Source organism: Xenopus laevis, chromosome 1S (genome assembly GCF_017654675.1).
Source record: "Xenopus laevis strain J_2021 chromosome 1S, Xenopus_laevis_v10.1, whole genome shotgun sequence".
Classification (NCBI taxonomy): Eukaryota; Metazoa; Chordata; class Amphibia; order Anura; family Pipidae; genus Xenopus; species Xenopus laevis.
The window spans coordinates 60,470,218-60,493,679 of NC_054372.1; the positions used below are offsets into that span (position 1 = coordinate 60,470,218).

General features: G+C 39.0%; 1 protein-coding gene across 1 annotated transcript in view; it reads left to right on the top strand.

Annotated features, from left to right (window-relative positions):
* Positions 1-22,265: 22,265 nt before the first annotated feature.
* Positions 22,266-23,462, top strand: part of dkk2.S (dickkopf WNT signaling pathway inhibitor 2 S homeolog) — a 70,413-nt gene continuing 69,216 nt past the window's right edge. The window contains exon 1 of the mRNA XM_018243377.2: positions 22,266-23,142. Coding sequence (XP_018098866.1) covers positions 22,924-23,142 — 219 coding nt within the window. The 5' untranslated portion in view covers positions 22,266-22,923. The remainder of the gene's footprint in view (positions 23,143-23,462) is intronic.

Genomic DNA, 23,462 nt, shown 5'->3' on the forward strand with positions numbered 1-23,462 from the left:
GTACTGTATATCATGTAATTTCATTGCAGTATATCTATTGCTAAGGTTCCTATGCATCCATGTTTTCCCAGCATTGTCCATTCTATAAACAGTGTACTGATAGTTTATTCCAAACGTGGGTGTAGAGCACTGTCTCCCCATTTTGAAATAAAAAAATTGAAAATCCCTACCAATACCTAGGGGGTTATTTATCAAGGTGCAGATTTATCTCAATATCGGCTGCTACAAACTCCGATCTAACCCGTTTATTTATTCTTACATTTTCCCGAAAATTACCTTTGTGGGAAAAGCTCTGATTTTCAAGATTTTTTCGTGAGTTTTCCCCGAAATCTCAAAATTTTTCGGATTTTTCACCAGACAGCTCCGAAAACATCGTGAAATTGACCGAAAACCCCGACACAACCAAAAATCAATGGGACTGTTCCCATTGACTTTTATGCAACCTCGACAGGTTTGAGATGCCTTGTTTTTATGTTGGGGCTTTTTAGCCCTCTGGGTTTAAAAAATTCCGAAAAATTCGTGATTTTTTTAAAAGCCTATTATAACACAAAAAATCACGAAATTTTTCAGATTTAGGGGAATTTCATGTATTCGGACCTTAGTAAATAACCCCCTTCCTGTATATGGATACACCAATATGATATAGTAATAAGAAACAGCAACTATTTATTTAAATAGCTTACTATAACTCCCAGATTCAAAAATAATCCAGGTTTATTTAATGATAAAAGAGTAAAACATTTGCTCAAGCATTTTCGAAAATTACCACTAACAACACGTCTCTAAAAATATGAAAGACCTTTAAGACAATATTATGTTTGTTGCTATATTGTAATACAAAACCAACAATGCTACTCTCCCATTGAGGAAGAATGCACACACCGCAAACAAGGAAACATTATCTGATGGAGGGTGCTTTTATGCTGCACGCTGTATCGTTCATTTTCCACTTGTTGAGGCTTTAAAGGGAATTGTGGATAAACAAAAGGACTGTGGGATTTCCACTATTGACATATGCCAGTTCAATTGTTTGGGCTTGTTTCATCTGTATCTGTTAGAGATTCGGTTAGAAGTTATGTATTAAGTAAACTGAGGAAAAATAATGTATTTTTTGTCAAGCATCTGAAACAAATGAAAGACATCATATGTTTGGTTTGGCATGAGTGTTACCGTTGTTGAACTTGTTAACTCAAATGCTGTACAGTTTTCTTGATTGTTAGCTCTGTTACAGGTTTCAATTACTGGTTCTTATTCATTCTCTCTTTTTTAATCACAGTTAGTGATGAGCAAACTTTAGAAGTTTTTGCCTTGCATAACAGTTTGCAAAATTTCATTTAACCATGAGATTTGTGCCAAAATGCTTTGGGGGTCAATGGGAAGGCAACATTAAATTGCTGTAAAGGCGTTTTTAGCTCTGCTATAACATACACGTTGCCCTACCTTATTAGTAAAGCTCCTTTCCACTATCCTACAAAATCATACCGTCTAGATTTTGTTTCTTCCAGTTCAGGCCAGAAGTACTCAAAATCAGGTTGACCAAAACTCAATTTCAAAGTGATAGTTCACCTTTCAGTTTACCTTTTAGAAGGCTATAGAATGGCCTATTCTTAGCAAGTTTTTATTTATTTATTTATATCGTTTTAATTTTGTCTCAATTTTCAAATGGGGGTCACTGACCCCAGCAGCTGAAAAACTATTGCTTTGTTTTTTTTTTATTGTCATTACTTTTTATGACATCTTGCTGTTTAGGCCCTCCTCTATTCATATTCCTGTCTCTCTTTCAAAATGCCTGGTTGCTAGGTTAAATTGGACCCTATCCACTAGATAGCTGCTGAAATTGCAGACTGGAGAGCTGCTGAATAAAAATCGAAATAACTCAAGACCCACAAATAATAAAAAATGAAGACCAATTGCAAATTGTCTCAAAATAACATTCTCTCATAACACTTAAGGTTCATCTAAAGGTAAACAACCCCCTTCACTGAAAAACTGCTAGGTGAAAAAAGTGCTCAGAACTGTTGGTTCTTGAAGTAGCTGAACAAGACTAGCATGTTCACCTGTAAAGTTTTCATCCATCCATATCATGTTATATGGTATCTAGTAATAGTATCAACAACTGAACTTATTGAGCGATTTGAAAAATGTTTCCCCATTCAGCTGAGCAGCTTTGTCATTTCAAGTGAGTGGTAGGAATTCCCCAGCATTTTAAAACTCTAAGGACAATACAATCACCAGCATCCAATCACAATCTCTTCTCTTTTCTCCATCTGAAGATTTAACGAGTAATTCAGAAAAGTTATAGCGCTCATTCGAGCTGCTTATTCAGTTCAACTAAGTGGTATACAATTGGATTATATTAGGAACACTATATACTGTAACTGTTCAGTAAGCAAATGACCCAACATAGGAGGGTTAATTCCTCGTGCAAAGACTACATGTCTGCACCATCGACACCAAAAAGAGAAAAGACACATCCCTGTGAGGACACTAAGGCAGATATTTTAAACTATGAGAGCTGGGTTGAAATAGGTGGAAAAGACAACATTACAGAAAGCTCTAATTCATTGATCCTCCAGGCTCCCCATACCTAAATCAAGTATGAAAACTGTCTATACTCCAACACAAATCCTGCATGTAGAGACTGCTTAGGTGAGAAATGTAAGAGAAAAGTAATTATTTCAAAAACAGTACCAATTTATTCATAGAATATATAGAAAAAAAAGTGTTTTTATTTCCAGAAATAAGATGAGGCTTGTATTAAAGTTTTATTTTCATCAGATTGCAGACCTGCTAGATACCACTTACCCCTGCTGCTGGACTTACCATTACTAGATACTGTATATAATGACCTAAATGAATTAAAACTTTCATAGAAAGACTATTTTATTGTATATAGAAAAGGCCAAAGAGGCTACAGCAGAATCAGTGGCCTGTAGCCAGAGACAAGCCAATTTATGACCATGGTCTTTATCAAAAGTACATTTTGTCATTCTGGGTTATGTAGAAACAATCCAGTAGCCCATACAACCAATCCAGTTTTTTGAGGCTTGGAATAAATGCAAACATTTAATTTGTTTGCTCTGGGTAACTGCCTGTGGAACACTTGGGGCCTGATGTAAGAATGCGTTAGCCTTTTTTCTTCCTAAACTCTTGCCTGGTTTCTTCCTTTGAATAACTATGCTTCCTGTAGAGAGGGGTTTTTTCCCTGACCAAAAACATAAAAAGATTGGCAGGTTTTATGTGCTGAGCTTTTTATTTTTTGGAAAAACCTACTAGTTAAAAAAGACCCCACTCAGCAGGATGCCAAGGTATTATAAGGAAGAAACCACACAAGATTTTTGGACCTAAATGCTTGAGCAAAGGTCTCTTAATATCAAAATATAAATTCCACTGTGTTTTCCTGAATCCTACATATGAGAAATAGTGGCTCAGTTCCATTCCATCCTAGGTACTACTTTCCAAAGGGATATTTTCCCTGTGTCTGTTTAGGTTGACCCGCTACTTTTTAGTCCCTGATGAAACTGCCCATAGTGTGTAAATGTGATAGAGACCTGAGATTATAGGCTCCACTGATGTCTTTATTACTTCTAAAAAGAGCTGCATACATGTGTCAGTACAATTCAAAGATAAAGAGCCACACTCACACCAATCACTGTTTGAAGTCACAGGTGCACGCTGTCTCCTCTCTGCAAAAGGTTCTCACACATGGATTGAAGTAACTGCAGCAGCACTCTGTTCTGTGATAAATGATATTTATTCGTGCATCGGCAACGTTTCGAGCTATACCAGCTCTTTATCAAGCCAGGCTTGATAAAGAGCTGGTATAGCTCGAAACGTTGCCGATGCACGAATAAATAGCATACATGTGTCAGTGCTACATACTGTATATAAGGAATAATAGTAATAAAAAGAATGGTAAGGTAATAATCTGCAATGCTGCCACCATGTGGCATGTTCCAATTCCATCTGTAGTGCATTTTTTTGCATAATATAATGCAGAATGTTATGATTTCGCTACAAGGATTGGCCCTATTATGTGATCATTGCTACTGAAGGATTATGTTTTCTATATGTAGGGACCAATAGGCCTAATAGCCCCTATGGCTTTAAACAGCTTCCTAGTTATTAGGCTAGGGTTGCCACCTGTCCGGTTTTTGAAAAGGGCTGACCAGATAAAAATGAGTGCCAGTTTTCCAGAATAGGAAAACCGGACAAGTCTCTTCTTGATTGACAGACCGTCAAAGTCCAGTTCCTGATGTCACGGTCTGGCCCCCAATGTCACCCATTCCAACCCGTGACATCACCCGTCCACACGATGTCACCTCCCACCCCCTTGCCAGGTGCTCAACAAACAGAAAGATGGCAACTCTATACTAGACAGAAGCCCATATTTCTAGTTTTGCATGTTTACATATTTGTATTATTGGTGCATAGGTTGATGACCACTTATTGCCACAATGTCATACAGATTTTGTAAAGGCCTATTTTTGGCTTTATCTGTTGAACATGGTGGATGTGTTCCTGGAAGCCTGAGAAAAACCTCTAGCGAAAGCTGGGGAACAAGGACCTAGGGAAAAAAGGAAATTTAGTTTAAAAGATAGCTACTGTTATAGCACATTCTAGGAACGTGATATAATAACTAGAAAAAGCAGAAAAAGCAGCCTGTTCTCCAACCAGGAAGAGTAGCTGTAGGTGGCTCTCCCCTAGATTCTGGTAGGGTAAGTAAATAGACCTTCTCCTTCACACTTCCACTTAGTGAAGGCCCATCCTGTGGAAAGAGGCTCCAATGTAACCTGTGTTCTATCTGTTTAGCCAGACAAAGCCTGTTTTAGCCAAAATAGGGTTACATAAAGTGATGGGCGAATTTTCGCGGGAAAATTCGCGAAACGGCGCCGCCGTTTTTTCAGAAAAATATTTTTGACGCAGACGAATTTTTGCCGCAAATTATCGCTGGCGGCGAATCACGCAAATTCGCGCGTGGCGAATAAATTCGCCCATCACTAGTTACATATGCATAAAATATACTTAGCCTTCAATATATACTAGAATACTTGTCCAGTTCTTATATTAGCCAAAAGATTTGGCTTTACAGCACTTAAAGGTAAGGTCCTACCTGATTTCTTACCTTGTAGGATGCTTTGTCATGGTGTGTGTGTAGTTGTACCACATTACAATATACTATGGGGCATATTTATCAAGGGTCGAATTTAAAAAAACTTCAAAATTCCAATTCAAAAAGATCAAACGAAATGAAGTCAAGGTTTTTTGGGTCGATTAGGTCCGTTTTTCGATGTAATAGGTCTGTATTCAGCTGAATTCAAATCGAAGGAATATCACATTCGATCAAAGTTTTTCCCAAAAATAATTTGATTTTTTAAAGTTCACCAATTGACTCCAAATAGGTTCTAGGCGGTCCCCCCCCCCAGGCTAAAACTACAAATTGGCAGGTTTTAGATGGTGAACGGTCGAGGTCGAAATTTTAAAGACAGTACAAGATACATTTCGATAATTGAATTTTTTTCAAATTCGAATCGAATTTGGATTATTCCCTAGTCGAAGTACACAAAAAAATAGCTCGAAATTAGAATCTTTTTCATTCGAAAATTCACCTCAACCTTTAATAAATCTACCCTTACATGTTATATTGTATGTGCATTCGACTATTGAGTTTAGAAACAAAATACTGCATGAGCATTGTTAATGAAGTTTATCTTATGATGATGCAAGAAAAATAGAATTAGGTAGAAATATAAAAACCGTATGTGATATGTATGGCTGTGCTTCATCATTAGTTAGTTCTGTAGGGTTGAATATAATATACATACTTTCATATCTACCATACTATATCAGAAGTAAATAACATACCACTCACCTCGTGGAATCAGTTTTACTTGTGGCATATTTCCAGTTGTGTAGATCCCAAAGAATGTTAGAAAGAAAGTTTTTAGGAATAACAACATATGGGGGGTGGATTACATAAACGTCCCAACAGAATACATAAACTTTACCCAGAATACCAGTATCACGACACACACCTCATATGAGTTACAAACGTAAATTAAATTAGCCTTCAGGTTACACATGTGACTTTCCTAAAACAGCAATATTCTGTTATTGTACTAAAATTCCAAAACAAGAAAGATCACCTGTAAGGTGTCCCAATTATTGCTGGAATAGGTGTGAACTGATAGATTACAACTGTTATATTTCTGTTAGTTATAGGTGGCCTAAGGGCTTGAACTTTGAAGTAACCATTTGAACCTTAGTAAATCTGCCTCTTAGCGTAGATTTAGAAATGAAAATTCGAATTTCAAGTTTAAATTTTTTTTTGTGTAATTCGACTAGGGATTAGTATAAAATTCGATTCAAGTTTTTAAAAAAAAAAAGTACAGACCCTTTAAGAATTTGCATATGACTATTTGCCACCTTAAACCTGCAGAATTGCAGTTTTAGCCTATGGGGGACGTCCTGGAATCAATTGGTAGATGTTTGGATACATCCTGAAAATCGGGGGGGGGGGTTGTGGAAAAACTCAAATCGAATTTAATTGGAATTCGATTTGCGTTTGCGGATCCATCCCATTCACCCAAATTTGAAAAATTAAATTTTTTTAAAAAAAATTTAGATTGGTCGTTTTTTTCTGAATTTCGAGTTCATGGGAGTTTATGGGAGTTTTTACAAACTCCCATGAACTCGAAATTCGACCCTTGATAAATCTGCCCCTTAAAGTTTATATTGATTGTACATATTGAAAGCTACTAGGGTTGGCAGCCAATAGACACTGGCTAAACAGATAGAACACAGCTGTGTTTTTCATTTAATGATTAAGTGCCCCTATTAGACACATACAGGGGAATGCAATAAAAGTCGCAAAGAGCAAAACAATTCGCACCAATAAGACTAAAAATCTACATCTCGCAATGTAATATTGTTCCTTAAACTGTTATTGCATTGCGAATTTTAATTGCGCATTGCGAATTTTGATTGCGCACTCATAAGAAGTGCTTGAAGGTGTCGTAATCTTTTGGAGCAAACATAACGACTTTTTCAGTAAGAAGTGTTATTACATTGACTGTGCATTGGCGCAAACTATAAAATTCGCAAACGGTCTTTCACTGTCGGAAGTGGTCGCTAAACAGTTTCCGGGCTCGCAAAAGCTATATTAAATTCGCACAAAGCTAAATTTGTTCGCGCAAAGGCCTAACTTTTTGCATTGCGAATAGTTTTTCCATTAGCGATTTTTATTACATTCCCCCGATAATTCCCTATTTTGCTAGATTTAGGCTGCTGTTTCTCAAAATATACATTTTTAAGGGTACTTGTTATCTCTAGGGTGACTTCTAATATTTTGACACTGACATTTATAGCGAACTGTCTGAGGTGAACGGCAAGTGGCACACGCGACAAATCTTCTCTTCTTCAAATGACTAATTTCCCGAAATGCCTTCCCGCCGGCAAGAATACGAATCACTGGCAGGATGGCATACTGATCACTTCGGATTTCCGAAGTCGACCCAAAGTTTCCTAGTGTGGCGACTTCAGGTAACTTCGGAAATGTATGCCATCCTGCCGGCAGTTCGTATTCTTGCTGGCAGGAAGGCATTTGGCTGGGCGACTAATCTCTCCCGAATCTTCACGTGTGCCACCACCGTTACTGGTTTAACTTTTTTTTTTTTTTTACTAAATCCCCACCTCTTGTTTAATTATTATACAGTTACAAGAAATCTGCAGTGGGCATGCTCTACTGTTTATGGGGACATGATGTGGGATTCTTGGTATATGACATGACTAATAACTACTGTCCGTACAGAGCTATATCCAGGAAGTATCTCAGTACAGGCATTCCTTTGTAGTAATTCAGCAGGAAAATGTAAGTCTGGAATGGCCTATAATAATAATAATAGAAACAACTAACTGGTGTTAGAGAAAACTGACCTGCCTTACTGTTTAGTGCAGCGAGCAAAGTGCCATTTTGAGTGCAATTGCCATGCTTTTTCCCTTATATATTAGTTGTAGGGACATCACTCTTGCTAATACAAGTGATACTGTAACTGGGAAGGTCTAAGATAGCTGTTTCACCTATTTTCGAACTATGGTTACGTAATTTCACGCATATATTGTAAGGCATAAAATGCCAGCTGACTAAATGACATACTCATGTATGACAGGGTGATTCAACCTGCAGCCCTAAAGTTTTTGCTCAGTTACAGCATGCCTTGTAATATTTCAGTTCCCAAGAATGGGACTATTCAGGTCAACACACCAAGTTATGGCTTGACATGGCCCTAATCCATCCAAAATCCATCTACTGTCTAGCAAACCCACCACTTGTGATGAGCAATTCTGTCCGGTGCCTAAAAATTTGTAAAACTGAGAAAAATTTGTGAAACGCATATAAGTCAATGGGTGTCAAAACTTCTTACACGCGACAAATTTTCAATGGCCATTTTTCTTGTGGAGACTTTTTTGTCTCAGCAACTTTTTTGTCCAACTGCATTAAAGTCAATAGGCCTTTTTTTCTTTTTTGTCCTAAGTGTCAATTTTGTTTTAGCGACTTTTTTGTTGCAGCAACATTTTTTGTGGAGGACTTTTGCTGCAGTTTTGTGAAAAATTCGTAGATGGCAAAATGCTGAATTTGGCCTGAATCCATGCCTGGCGAAAAAAATTCTCTCATCACTACTTGTATTTTCTTATGCAAATAGGAATTCAGAATCCACAGCCTTAACACAAGAATCCCATATTTCAAAACAGACTCCTTGGCATTCCATGATTTGCATAACACACTGCTCCTATGTCCATGTGTTTACAGTTTCTCCTTAGAGATTTTAAAATCAAATATAATTTGCATAATGGGGTAAAGTTTCTCACACAATAGAATCTAGTAGCAGTGTTGTTTTCAGCTTTAGGGGCAGATTTATCAAAGGTCAAGGTGAATTTTCGAATTCAAAAAAATTAAGATTTCAAGCTATTTTTGTGTATTTCGAGTAGGGAATAGTCCAAATTTAATTCGAATTTGAAAAAAATGAAAATTCTAATATCGAAATTTATCATGTACTGTCTCTTTAAAAATTCGACTTCGACCATTCGCCATCTAAAACCTGCTGAATTGCTGTTTTAGCCTATGGGGGACCTCCTAGAACCTATTTGGAGTCAATTGGTGGAAAAATCAAAGTTTTTTGGGGGAAAAACGTCAAATCGTACGATTACTTCAATTTGAACTATTTGAATTTGGTTGAATACGGACCTATTCGAATGAAAACTGACCTGTTCAGCCAAAAAAAAACACTTAATTTCGGTTGGTCTTTCTGAATTCGAATTTCGAAGCTTTTCAAACTCGAAATTCGACCCTTGATAAATATGCCCGAGTGTTTGGACCATCAGAACAAATTTTCACATGTTCATATTTTGTATTTTGTATTTTGTTATTTCTGAGACTATAATGTGCTAATAATGTATATATTATAATTACCCTCTTGAAAACTATATTAATAACTGTTTTACAGTTAGGGGCAGATTTATCAAGGGTCGATTTGAAAAATATAATTTTTAAATTTGAAGTTCGAGCTAATTTTAGTGTACTTCGACTAGGGAATAGTCCCAATTCTATTTGAATTTTAAAAAAATTCAAATATCGAAATTTATCATGAACTGTCTCTTTACAAAATTCAACTTTGATTATTCACCATCTAAAACCTGCCGAATTGCTGTTTTAGCCTATGGGGACCTCCTAGAACCCATTTGGAGTAATTTGGTGGATTTTGAAAAATCAACTTTTTTTTTTTTTTTTTAAATACTTTGAAACGAAATTTGATCTATTACGTTCCGAATTCGACTCAAACGATCGAATACAGCCTATTCACTCGAAGTTAAAATATTCGATTTTTTTAATACATTTCGGTTGGTCTTTTTTTATTCGAATTGATGGGAGTTTAAAAAAATCTCCCCATCACCTCGAAATTCGACCCTTGATAAATCTGTCCCTTAGTGTTTTTTTGCTCTCTTATGCCTCCAGTTTGTACTACTGGACAGAGGGTATTATCAGATACAGCATCAGGTCAGTGAGTATTATCAGTGTGTGTTTGCGCATATGCACAATTTTTGACTTAACAAAAAAACAATTACTGCGCTTGGGTTTCCAGTTTCCTTTCTATTTTACCCTCAGCGTATACCTTTAGGAAAACATAATGTTATATTCAGATTTGACTTTGATCAGCAAAAGTCCTTTATACATTGGCACAGCATAGCTATACCATTTTCTTTTGAGTTACAGATCAGCGATACCTATTGTGCTATAATTCCATTTGGTAATCTGATCCTCTCCTCACACTGTATTTTAGAACAATGAGGGTGTGGCTGAAGAAAGAAACTAAACAGGGCATTTCTGTATGTTATTCATATGAATTGTAAGCAATCCTGTATAAAAATCTTTCTGCTAAATGAAAGTATACACAATTACTAACTTGGAAAATCTTACAGTTATTATATTAGACCATTCAAGGTAAACAAAACCTTATATTTGGCTTAATACAGAAGTAAAGAAGTTAATAGGAAAGAAGAGAAAGGCATTTAAAAACTACAAATCTGTTAGGACAGAAGCTGAATTTAATGAATATACACACTGTAATAAATGTTGTAAATCAGCAATCCGGAAGGCAAAGAAAGGAAATGAAGAGTTAATTGCGATGGAGGTGAAAACTAACCCTAAAACGTTTTTTTAAATATATTAATAGTAAAAATATGAAGGTTGAGAGTGTTGCTCCATTAAATAATGGTGCCAGATAAGGCAAATGTGTTAAATCAGTTATTTTCTTCAGTGTATACAATAGAGGAGTCTGAGTTCCCAGGCTCACTTTATAGCTACACTAATGGCTCAGCTCAATCTAGTCAGTGGCTGACTCCAGATATGATTCATAAAGCTTTAATAAAAATTAATGTAAACAAGACTCCAGGGCCTGATGGCATACATCCCCGGATTCTAAGAGAGCTTAGTTCAGTTTTAGACCAGCCCCTATTTCAGATTTTCTCAGATTCACTTTCATCTGGTATGGTGCCTATGGATTGGAGAAAAGCTTATGTTATTCCAATATTCCAATATTTAATATTTATTTATATTTGAATTAAAACAGACAATGAACTATGACAAGTTACCATGTGATGTACGACGCACCTATAATGTCTTTGTTTACACAAAATTATCAGCTAAGGCCAGTATTAATTATGGTGAGTTGCACATTTGTTTGCCAACTAACGTCACGTTTGGGTATTTCAAAACACAGAACAACGCAAAGGTCCCAGCTCACGCTTCTACCTACAACAGCTGGGAGGAGCCCTTCGCTACTTGGATGCAGCCAGGTCTTACAGTGAGAGAACCAAGCTGAGTGTTCTGGGCAGGCAAGGGGACCGGAACGTGTGACAGTGGGAACGGGGGAGGAGTAAGGGTTCAGCATCGCACTGGGGGCCTGGGGCCCAATAACGCTGCTGCCTCAGGCAGAAATTACACAATCCTAACAAGTTGCACATGTGAAATTGCTTGCATTTTAACACATAAGATGCAGGAAATAATACAGCCCTAGCTCTGAAAATGTTAGCCACAACTTGCATTTGCTCTGCCACCACATGCATGTGCATTCGTACATTAGGGCAAATCCAGCAAATTGTGACAAAAAAACCATTGTGGGTAAATAACATTGCAAAATTCATCCAAAATTGCAGTTTCCACACTGCAGCTGTGTTCGTAAATAAATGCGCCCTCTCCCAATACAATCATGCCAAGGCAAGGCACTTGGGAGGTGTTGAAATTAAGGGGAAACCATAACTTAAGCTTTTTTAAAAGTAAACAATTTCAAGCAACTTCACAATAAAAAAAAAAAAAAAATATATATATATATATATATATATATATATAAATAATTTAAAAATATGCAGACTTTTCATGATTTGTAATGGTTTCTGACAGTTCCCTAAGCCTAGCCCCCTGCTCTGCTGCTGATCTCTCTTGACTACTTTGCTGAGCTGGCTGACTACTGTTACTTTGTATCAGCAGCCATCTGTCCTCAGCCTGCATCCTACAACCCCACAATTCCCTGCATACATGTTTTCAGTAAGGAATGGAACATCCCAGTGCAATGCATTGTGGGTTATGTAGTTCCTGCATGCTGTCTGTAAATTGTGGAGAAGGTGTTACAATTTGTAACATCATTGTTTAGTCCCTCCTTCCCTGCCAGGATTTCAAATGATACAGAAAGGGAATAATTGTTAAACAGCTGGATTTCATTTATTCATAATTTTGAAGAAACAGGTAACTGTGATGGGTATATTAGGGGTTTCTGTGTTTGTGGGTTTCTTTAACAAATTTTGTTGTGGAAACCGGAGTTCCCCTTTAATGTTATACACTGAAACTGAATGAATTTTGATTTAAAAAAAATTTTTTTTAATAATTTGCAGAAGTCTCACCTGGCACAAATTATTTTATACTGTGTGCAATAATTACATAAGAAGGCAAGATCAAAACAAAAGCTTGTACTCAGGGGTGCTTCGCCAATGAGGCGAGTTGAGGCTGTCGCCTCAGGCGGCAGCGCCCCACTAGGTACCAGGGGCAGCAAAAATGCTGCTCCTGGTATTTTAAGAGCGAATTTCCAGGGGAGGGGGGGTAGCAGCAACTGCTGCTGCCTCAGGTGGTGGAGGGGCCAGGATCGCCCCTGGTTGTACTCATTTATGCAAGTTTTTTTTATAATGCACAGAGCCTGTTGGTGCTTTTTTTGTACTGTTCAGTGCAGTTCATTAAATAGACACTACCACCTTGTCTAGTTTAGTTATATTTTCTCTATACAATTTAGTGACTTTTATATAAACATCCATTGTAACCAACCCATTTATACTGTAAATTCTGCATTCTGCCACTAAAAGCAGAGAAAACAAAATCCTTTCAGTATGTCATTATTGCAAATGCTCCGGACACTAGTGGGTTTTCCTGACTCGCACCCAACCCTAATCCGCCCTGCTGCCGTCCGCGCCTCCAGGGTCCTTTTATAGACCCGCGCCGACCTGCCCCGCCAATGACGTCACAAAAGGGGCAGACGAGCAGACGTGAGACTATAAAACCGGAAGCCGGAAGCCAGATGCCGGCATTTGAAGGTGGCGGGGGCGGGGAGAGCAGGAGAAGAGCTCAACCCGCACCCGCCCACGAGGGGCAGTCGCCCACTGCAGTAGTGATGTGCGGGCCGACCCGAGGACATGAAATGCGCGGGTAGTAATGAGCAAAAAAAAAATTCCAGACATGGACACTTGATGAATGTCTGCATTTTGCAATTGATGATTATTATTTTGCAAAACCTTTGCATAATTATGCTAGAATCAACTTGTACTATGATCTTCCATAACCCTGTATTCCCTCACTTGCTCAAAAGCCATCCAACCCCTTCTTAAAGCTATCTAATGTATCAGCCTGTACAACTGATTCATTTGAGTATTCCAGATCTTCCCAGCTCTCACTGTAAAAAAAACCCTTCCGAATATTTAGACGGAACCTCTTTCCTTCTAATCGGAATGGGTGACCTTGGTCAGCTGGAAAATAAAGCATTAGAGAGATTATATGATCCCCTTATATATTTATACTTCGTTATATGTCCCCTTAAGTGCTTCTTCTCCAGTGTGAAATCGCCAATTTCGCCAGTCTTTCCTCATAGTTAGATTTTCCATACCTTTTACCAGCTTAGTTGCCCTTCTCTAATACAATAATGTCCTGTTTCAGTGATGGAGACCAAAACTGTACGACTTATTCTAGATGGGGCCTTACAAGTGCTCTATACAGTGGAAAAATGACCCCCTCCTCAAGTGACTATTACAGCTCAAGACCTTATTTACCCTTGATGCTGCTGACTGGCATTGCTTGCTACAGCCAAGTTTATCATCTACAAGGACTCCAAGGTCCTTTTCCATAATGGATTTGCCTAGTGCAGTCACATTATACAAGGGTATAAGTGGCTTGGATATTTTTACATCCCAGGTGCATGACTTTACATTTATCAACATTGAATCTCTTTAGCCACTTATCTGCCCAGATTACCAGTTTGTCAAGATCGTGTTGCAAAGATGCCATATCCTGGATGGAATTAATTGGGCTGGATAGTTTGTGTCATCTGCAAACAGTGATACATTACTTACAATATCCTCCCCTAAGTCATTAATGAACAAGATAAATAAAAGTGGACCCAATACCGAGCCCTGAGGGACCCCACCAAGAACCTTACTCCAAGTAGAGAAGGTACCATTAACAACCACCCTCTGTACCTGATCCTGTAGCCAGTTTCCTATCCATGTGCAAATGACTTCATTAAGCCCAACAGACCTTAGTTTAGAAAGCATTTGTTTGTGGGGCACGATATCAAACGCTTTGGCAAAATCCAAGTAGATAACATCTATTGCCTCCCCACTGTCCAGCATCTTACTTACCTCTTCATAAAAAGCTAATTTGTCTGACATGACCTATCCTTCATAAAGCCATGCTGATTGCTGCTCATTATGCCATTCACTAGGACAAAATTTTGAATGTGATCCCTTAACAAGCCTTCAAATAATTTACCCACCACAGATGTCAAATTTACTGGCCTATAATTGCCAGAGTGAGATCGTAATCCCTTTTTAAATATTGGAATAACATCAGCTTTTCTCCATTCCATAGGCACCATACCAGATGAAAGCGAATCTGAGAAAATCAAAAATAGGGGCTGGTCTAAAACTGAACTAACATTGAACCCGGGGGTGTATGCCATCAGGCCCTGTTTACATTAATTTTTATTAAAGCTTTATGAATCATATCCTGAGTCAACCACTGACTAGATTGAGCCATTAGTGCAGCTATGAAGTAGGCCTGGGAACTCAGACTGCTTTATTGTATAATGAAGAAAACAACTGATTTAGCACATTTGCCTTTTCTATATCTGTTACAACCATACTGGTACCATGGCATACTGGTACCATGGCAACACTCTCAACCTGCATCTTTTTACTATTAATACATTTAGAAAAAACTTTTTAGGGTTAGTTTTCACCTCCACCGCAATTACCTCTTCATTTCCTTTCTTTGCCTTCCGAATTGCTGATTTACAACATTTATTACAGTGTTTATATTCATTAAAGGAAAACTATACCCCCAAAATGAATACTTAAGCAACAGATAGTTTATATCAAATTGAATGACATATTAAAGAATCTTACCAAACTGGAATATATATTTACATAAATATTGCCCTTTTACATCTCTTGCCTTGAGCCACCATTTCGTGACTCTATCTGTGCTGCCTCAGAGATCACCTGACCAGAAATACTACAACACTAACTGTAACAGGAAGAAGTGAGGAAGCAAAAGGCAGAACTCTGTCTGTTAATTGGCTCATGTGACCTTACATGTGGTTTGTATGTGTGCACAGTGAATCTTACGATCTCAGGGGGCGGCCCTTATTTTTTAAAATGGCCATTTTCTATTTATGATTACCCAATGGCACATACTACTAAAAAAGTATATTATTATGATAATGGTTCATTTACATGAAGCAGGGTTTTACACATGAGCTGTTTAACTCAGTATCTTTTAATAGAGACCTACATTGTTTGGGGGGTATAGTTTTCCTTTAAATGCAGCTTCTGTCCCAACAGATTTCTAGTTTTTAAATGCCTCTCTCTTCTTTCCTATTAACTTTTTTACTTCTGTATTAAGCCATATAGGATGATTCTTAGAGCTTCTACATTTACTCCTTAAAGGAACAGTAACACCAAAAACTTAAAGTGTTTTAAAGTAATGAAAATATCATGTACTGTTGCCCTGCACTGGTAAAACTGATGTGTTTGCTTCAGAAACACTACTATAGTTTATATAAACAAGCTGCTGAGTAGCAATGGTGGAAATTGAAAAACGGCGATATGGCACAGGATATATAATGGATAACAGATAGCATTATGTTCTACAGAGCTTATCTGCTATCTACTGTGTTTTTTTTAGGCTTTTCTCCTTTGAATGGCTGCCCCCATCGCTACACAGCAGCTTGTTTATATAAACAATAGTGTTTCTGAAGCAAACAGCAGTTTTGCTAGAGCAGGGCAACACTGCATTATATTTTAATCTTTAAAACCATTTAATATCATTTTAAATGACAACCATTTCTTTGTTTTTAGCTGAAAACTTAATGCCCCAATCAATACTCTGTAGGGCAGGCCACAAGGCACTAAAACAAAAACCAAGAATCCGTAACATCAACACGGGAGAGAGTCCTGGAACAAGGTCAGACTGGAACATAGAATGGGTGTCCAGCAGGGGGGGGAAGCTTGTTCAAGGTTTAAATAAGGGCCCTCTGCTGGGAGCTAATTAGGCAATAGGCTGCTCCTGACAGTTAAGGGCTAGTCCACACGGGGAGATATCGACGCGTTTGCGGTCGCGGCGACAAAGCGCCGCGACCGGCGCAGGCGACAGTTTTGTATGGGCGCCTATGTAAAAACGCCTGTGCTAACCACACGAGGCGATGCGCTTTTCAACAGTCGCCTGAAAAAGCCTGGCGAGGCATTTTCAGGCGACTGTTGAAAAGCGCATCGCCTCGTGTGGTTAGCACAGGCGTTTTTACATAGGCGCCCATACAAAACTGTCGCCTGCGCCGGTCGCGGCGACTGGCGCGGCGCTTTGTCGCCGCGACCGCAAACGCGTCGCTATCTCCCCGTGTGGACTAGCCCTTATGCAGAGCAGCTAAAATAATAAGCAGCACCAGGGCTAACCATAAGCACCACAATGCAAGGTAAGCCTATACCTTTAATCTGCCAGAGTAGTGAAGAGGCAAGGCAACAATACACAAGGTCCCTGGTTCAAACCCAGCAGAGGCATGATTCCTTACATTACCCCCCTCCTCAAGAGCAGCCTCAGGATGCTCTAAACAATGTTTTCCCAAAAACAGAACAAAGAACAAAAAAAGTATTTTCTTCAAGGCACTGTAGATGCAGAAATAAAAGTTCAGCCAGGACAAAATCTTCAGGGAATAATCTTCAAAAGGTCAGGCAGAAGCCAACTGGGAGGTTGATTCCAACTTCCCCAATAAAGCCAGCATGGAAAGAGTAGCATACTCAGATTTTGACTCCAAATGTGTCATGGCATCCAACATTTTATCCAGTCTCTGGAACACTCCCTCAGAAATGTTCGGCCAGTTCATAATGTCATCAGTGGCCCAAATACAACATAGGAATGACCAGAAGGGCCACTGGATTAATATTTAAGGTAACTAGGAAGGAGTAGACTGGCAAGAATGCTTGCAGACAAAGAGATTATTAGCCAACAAAGTAGAAGAAAAACTTACTGGCACAGGAGTTCAACGTAAAACAAAAACATCAGTAACATCAACATGGGAGAGAGTCCTGGAACAAGGTCAGACTGGAACATAAAACAGGTGTCCAGCAGGTTTGGAGACCTATGAACTGGCAGGGGTAAAGCTCGCTCAAGGTTTAAATAAGGGCCCTCTGCTGGAAGCTAATTAGGAAATAACTGCACCTGCCAGTTAATGCAGAGCAGCTGAAATAATTAGCAGCGCCAGGGCTAACCATAGGAACCTGATAACAGCCCTAGGCAACCTGGCCGGGCACGACGCCGGCTTAGTGTGCGCTGGCGCGCATGCGTGAAAATACGCACCGGCCCGCATGCGCGCGAGCGCATTTAAAACAGAAATTACCGACGCCAGTCAGGGAGACACAGGACCGGACACGGGGTAGGCGACAGAGCAGGTACGTGCCTGACGCCCCCTCAGCTTTGCGCCCTAGGCACGTGCCTACTCTGCCTACCCCTAGTTCCGGCCCTGGATAACAGGGTAAGTCTACACCTTTAATCTGCCTGAATAGTGAAGAGGCAAGGCAACAGGCTGCATTACACAAGGTCCCAGGTTCAAACCCAGCAGCGGTGTAATTCCTTACAGCCCCCGTCTGCTGTCATAGGTAATATTTTAGATACAAAACCTTTCCTGCAGACACTTACAGTTAGGGTTTAGCCGAGAGAAAAGGCTGCAACATGACAATGCTCTACTATTCAGTCCCTGTGGTAAGAAGGGATTACACTTGACCTCTGTTCTACATGTGTTTTAGACTAGAGCTTAACCCTGTAGTGTAGTAGGGTCCATGCGTCACTTCTTCTCATTGCTCAGTAAATCCTGCTTCAACGGAACAGGTTTTTATATCACTGTTTTTATAAAGTCGTTCTCAATCATAGCACAAATGTTGCTTTAATCCATATTTGCCACATATACGAGTAAAAGAAAATCCATGTTTGTAGGGATAGTTGAATCATGTATTTATGGTTCTCGGTACAAAAAGTACAGCATTTTTGTATACAGGACAGACAACTGGCACCTTTTCCAAATTATTTCTTCTCTTTGTTATGGCTCAATTCCGTAGTTATAAAGCAGATTTGTATCACCCTAATCCAGCAACTATCCATTCATTCCCTTGTTGATAGACTCAGCACAGGATTTCAAACATTCTACATACCTGGATCCTGCGGAATAACAGTGGGGGCTGGCAAAATCCATCATTCTGAATGAAAGTTCAGCAGCTTAAACATTTTTGGGAAGAATCCATCTTTGAAGGCAGAAAGAAGATACCAGTGAAGCCTTGCAGGAGTGGGCAGCCAAGACAGTAGCTTTGGGTTGCCCTGAACTAGTAATAATATAAATCAAAAAAGCAGTTTTAGATAAAACAATAAGAAGATGAATTTATTCCTACCACACCCCTGGCTCCATTCCTTTTCCATCACACTGGCCCCCAAGCAACTACTTGTGCTAGACTTACTGTACTATGCATAAATGTAACACTTTATAAACTCATACGAAGCAACAGGACAGCGTACATGTTGTTGCTTTCTTTTTTTACTTGAATTGCAATATATCCTTCAACAAAGACACAAAATCATTACAAGCCTTTCCTTTTCTTTTGAATTGTCAAAGCACACTTGTACAACAAACAACTCAAATGTCCATGAATCAACAAACCTCACTTTTGTGGGGGTGGGTATTTCTACACATAAGTAGTGGATACACTGTAACAGAAGGTGTATGGGCAAAACAACATGCTATGTTGGGTGAAAACTTTTTGAAAAACACTACAGGGGTCTTCTCACCCTGTAGCCATTAGGGATACTTAAAATGCACTATAAACTACTTTTCAAAATACAGGTAAGGGACATGTTAACCAGAATGCTTGGGACCTGGGTTTTCTGGATAACAGATCTTTCTGTAATTCCAGTCTTCATAGCTTAGGTAGAAAATCATGTGAACGTTAAATAAAATCAAAAGGCTGGTTTTGTTTCCAATATAGATTAATATATGTTAGTTTGGATCAAGTACAAGGTACTGTTTTATTATTACAGAGACAATGGAAATCAATTTTAAAAAAAGTGGATTATTTGGATAACATGGGGGAGATGACCTTTCCGTAATTCAGAGCTTTTTGGTTTTCTTGAGCATGGAAAAAAGTTCCACCCAACCTCCCTCTTTTTGCATATTTTGTGAAATGTCAGGAGTTTCTCTTCTTTATGTTCTCATATTATCTATTAATCACTGAATGTGGATGTTTTCCTGCATGCAGTGTTATATTGTGGTTTCAGTACTGTTATACAGTATAAACGTCAGAGTCTGCATGTAGGGTTGCAACCTTTTCTGCTGCCAGAAAAAGGGCAGGGGTGAAGCAGATGACATCGGAGGCAGGGCAGGGAAGGAAGGTTCCATCCAGACAGCCCTTCCAAAATCCAGGGCTCTCCAGGTGAAATCCAGACAGGTGGCAACCCTATCTGCATGTTATTATTCATGTTAAATGAACATTAAATGCTTGATGCAGGGAATGTTTCTGATCTCCTCTGGGGTCAGGCTGGGTTTTTTGCCTTCCTCAGGATCAAAACAGTGGATATATGATAATGTATTTCAAGTTTTATTTGTCATAGTGGTAGAACCTTGCCCGAGTACTGCACAGGTAAATTTAGAAGAGGGAGGTTCTCTCCTGTGACTGCACAGTGGATTGATTGATACCGATGCTACTACTGCTTGTGCTAGGTGACAGCCTGCTTGGATTTCCTATCATCGACACACTGCAGATGATGAGGTGAATCCTTGAACGATCTGACTTCCCCATCTCCTGACCTGCCACTAACCATTCAGATCAAATAAAGTAGTAAAAGAACAGATCAGCCGATGTTCTGCCCCTGACAGCAATTGTACGAAAGTTATGTCCCACAAAGCTGGTGACAGTCTCCCTCTGAAAATCGTATGAATCCTCGATTCATACAATCAAATCTTTTCGTCTATGGCAGCTTAAGAGATCTATTTACATGTTAAACAGAGCTGTTCCCAGCTAATCTTTATTCTAAAATAAAGACTAGCGACAATAATGCCTTTGTTTTGTTTACCTAAATAAGAAAAGTTAGTTTCATGAAGATTTTCAAATGATTTTCCCAATCCTTTAACAGTATTTTTGTCAGAATATGTAATTGGGTGACATAAAGTCAATGCTAAACTACAACTCCCAGAATCATCCGCCAGCTATAATGGTGTGTGTTTCAAATTCTTGGGGCTTTGTGTCAGGCTGCTGAACAGAAAAGAACAAGCAAGAGCTATCACACACAAATAAGAAACTGTGCAAGTTGTTTTTTTTTCAACAAAAAGTGTCAGTACCCAAAGTTGTGGTAGACAGAAATTGTCCAGCAATGAGAGGGTAACTTTGATTAGATACTGTTTCCAGATTTTTATCAGATTGGAGAGGTGGAACGTGTACCATTCCACTGGATGTCAATATTGTGTCAAAGTTAAGCAGCTTTCCAGTTGTGATATTATCCTGAACTACAATGACCCACTTTAATGTTCTATGTAGAATAAATGAATTTAACTTCAGCCTCCAGTCCATCCCGACTCCATTCTGTTACTTCTCCTCCACACATGTTGACCTTTTTTTCAGTGGGGGGTGGAGGCTCATGACATATAATAGTAAATCAACTTTACTCTGCTCTGTCACTCAAAGATTTCTCAGTCACTGAAGCAGACCAGAGAGCCAGGTATTCTGAAGGGTAGGGAGGCTGCTTAAAAAAATCAAGATAAACTTTGTAACCATCCATACATACTTGAAGTTTTAAAATCTTTGTCTAGACTTTTTAGTACAGGTATAGGACCTGTTATCCAGAATACTTTTCATAATTTGGATCTTCATACCTTAAATCTACTAGAAAATCATGTAAACATGAAATGAACCCAATAGTCTGGTTTTGCTTCCAATAAAGATTAATTATATCTTAGTTGGGATCAAGTACAAGCTACTGTTTTATTATTACAGAGAAATCATTTTTAAACATTTGGGGGTTTATTTATCAAGGTCTGAATTTATCTCAATATCAGCTGCTACAAACTCCGATCTAAGCTGCTCGGGTTTTTAACGCTTATTTATTATTACATTTTCCTGAAAATTACCTTTGCAGGAAAAGCTCAGATTTTCACGATTTTTTCGTGAATTTTCTCCGAAAACTCTGAGTTTTTTTACCCGAAAGCTCAGAAAACATAGTGAAATTGCTGGAAACCCCCGACACAACCAAAAATCAATGGGACTGTTCCCATTGACTTTTATGCAACCTCGACAGGTTTGAGATGCCATTTTTTTTATTCTGGCATTTTAGCCCTCGGGGTTTAATAAATTCCGAAAATTTCGTGATTTTTTTTTTTAAAAGCCTATATAACACAAAAAAAACACAAATTTTTCGGATGTTGGGGATTTTCGGATATTCGGAGTTTAGTAAATAACCCTCTTGGCTTATTTGATTATAATGGAGTCTATGGGAGGTGGCCTTTCCATCATTCGGAACTTTCTGGATAATGGGTTTCTGGATAACGGATACCATACCTGTACTAGCACTATGTTGCACATCATGCTGCTGTAATACAGATAGAACGAGTCCTTGTCACCCTGTGGGCATTGTATAACTGAAATATACAGCTGTCTTGAAAAAAAAACTTCTAAAAAAATCAGATTGTTGTTGAGCAGCTGTGCTGAGCTGCCTGAGATTTAGGGATGCTATATTCCTCCTATTCCTGATGTTCCCTGCCTGAACACACACAAACTGCATCAGACAAGGATGGAGAAGGACTGGCAGCACAGGCAGCTACAATAGCAGGCAACAGGTATACAGCCCTAGTAACTGCAGCCTTTTGCCTCAGGGGAATTATTTACCATGCACATTTAACAAGGAATCCTTCACTAGTGTGTGACTGTCTGACAAGACTTTTAGGAGGGTATCTGAACCATCCCTATTGTCAGCAAGTGCTGGGGAGTTTCATGCTTTGTCACTACTGAATGTGGGAGGAGGAAATAACCGATTGTGGAAACCTATAAAAAGAAAGGAGCTGAGATCATAAAAGAGTGAAGAGAAAAGGAGGAAGCCAGGAAGAGGCAGCAGAAACACATGGAGTGTGCAAGCTCTCAGTTGCTTGGAATGCAAAGCAGGGGCATGCTGTGGGCATTTTCCCCACTTTCCAGGGCAGCTCTCCCTCACTGAATGGAAGCACTAAGCTGGCTCCCTCTGCAAAGGCACCTTGGCTGCTGGGCACACCTTGCTTATATTGACTTTTTAGGACAGAGGACTAAACTGCCTGGACTGGTGTTATTTCACTGAGCAATTAGATGTATCACACAAAGTTACATCTGCAACTTGGGATATGTTTAAACTGTACACCTTGAAGGAGTTAAGAAGGTTGATTTTGCTTATGGACTTCTGACCCAGCTTGCTTCATTCATCTCTTCTCTCCTTGGTTATTCATTAAAGGCACAAAGCAATAACTTTAGTGCTGCAGCTTTTAGGCACTGGGGCATCTGTTGACGACTGTGAGAGCTGCCAATTAGATCTGCTATTCGTTTTTCCCGAGTGCTGAGATGAACATGGTTTTGCTGGGAATGAATGGGGAGTGCTGTTGCCTGCTACCTTTACTGGCTGCGGTGCTGATGGTGGAAAGTTCCCAGTTAGATGTAACCAGCTCAAAGATTAATGCCATCAAGTCGGTCCTGCTGGTGCAGACTCCCACAGCAGCCACCAACAAATCTGCAAGTATCCATCACGGAGTCTCACACAAGAAAGGGAAAAACAATGGGCAGGTAAGGAAGCAATTTAGACATATATATCTTTATATGTATGCATATTTTTATAGTGTTACTTGTGCATGCAGCACTCTACAGCAGAACAACACATTAATAGAACAGGCAATAAAATATGAATACATGCAAAATAAAGTTACATTCAAGATTAAGTATTAAGTAAGTAAGTTAAAGAGCCAAGAGGAAGGAGGTCCCTGCCCCATAGAGCTTACAATCAAAGTGGGTGGGTAACTTACAGACACATATAAACATATGGTGGACATGCTCCTGGACATGCATTTACAGTTCTTTAGAATTATTTATGTATATTCTAAGCAACT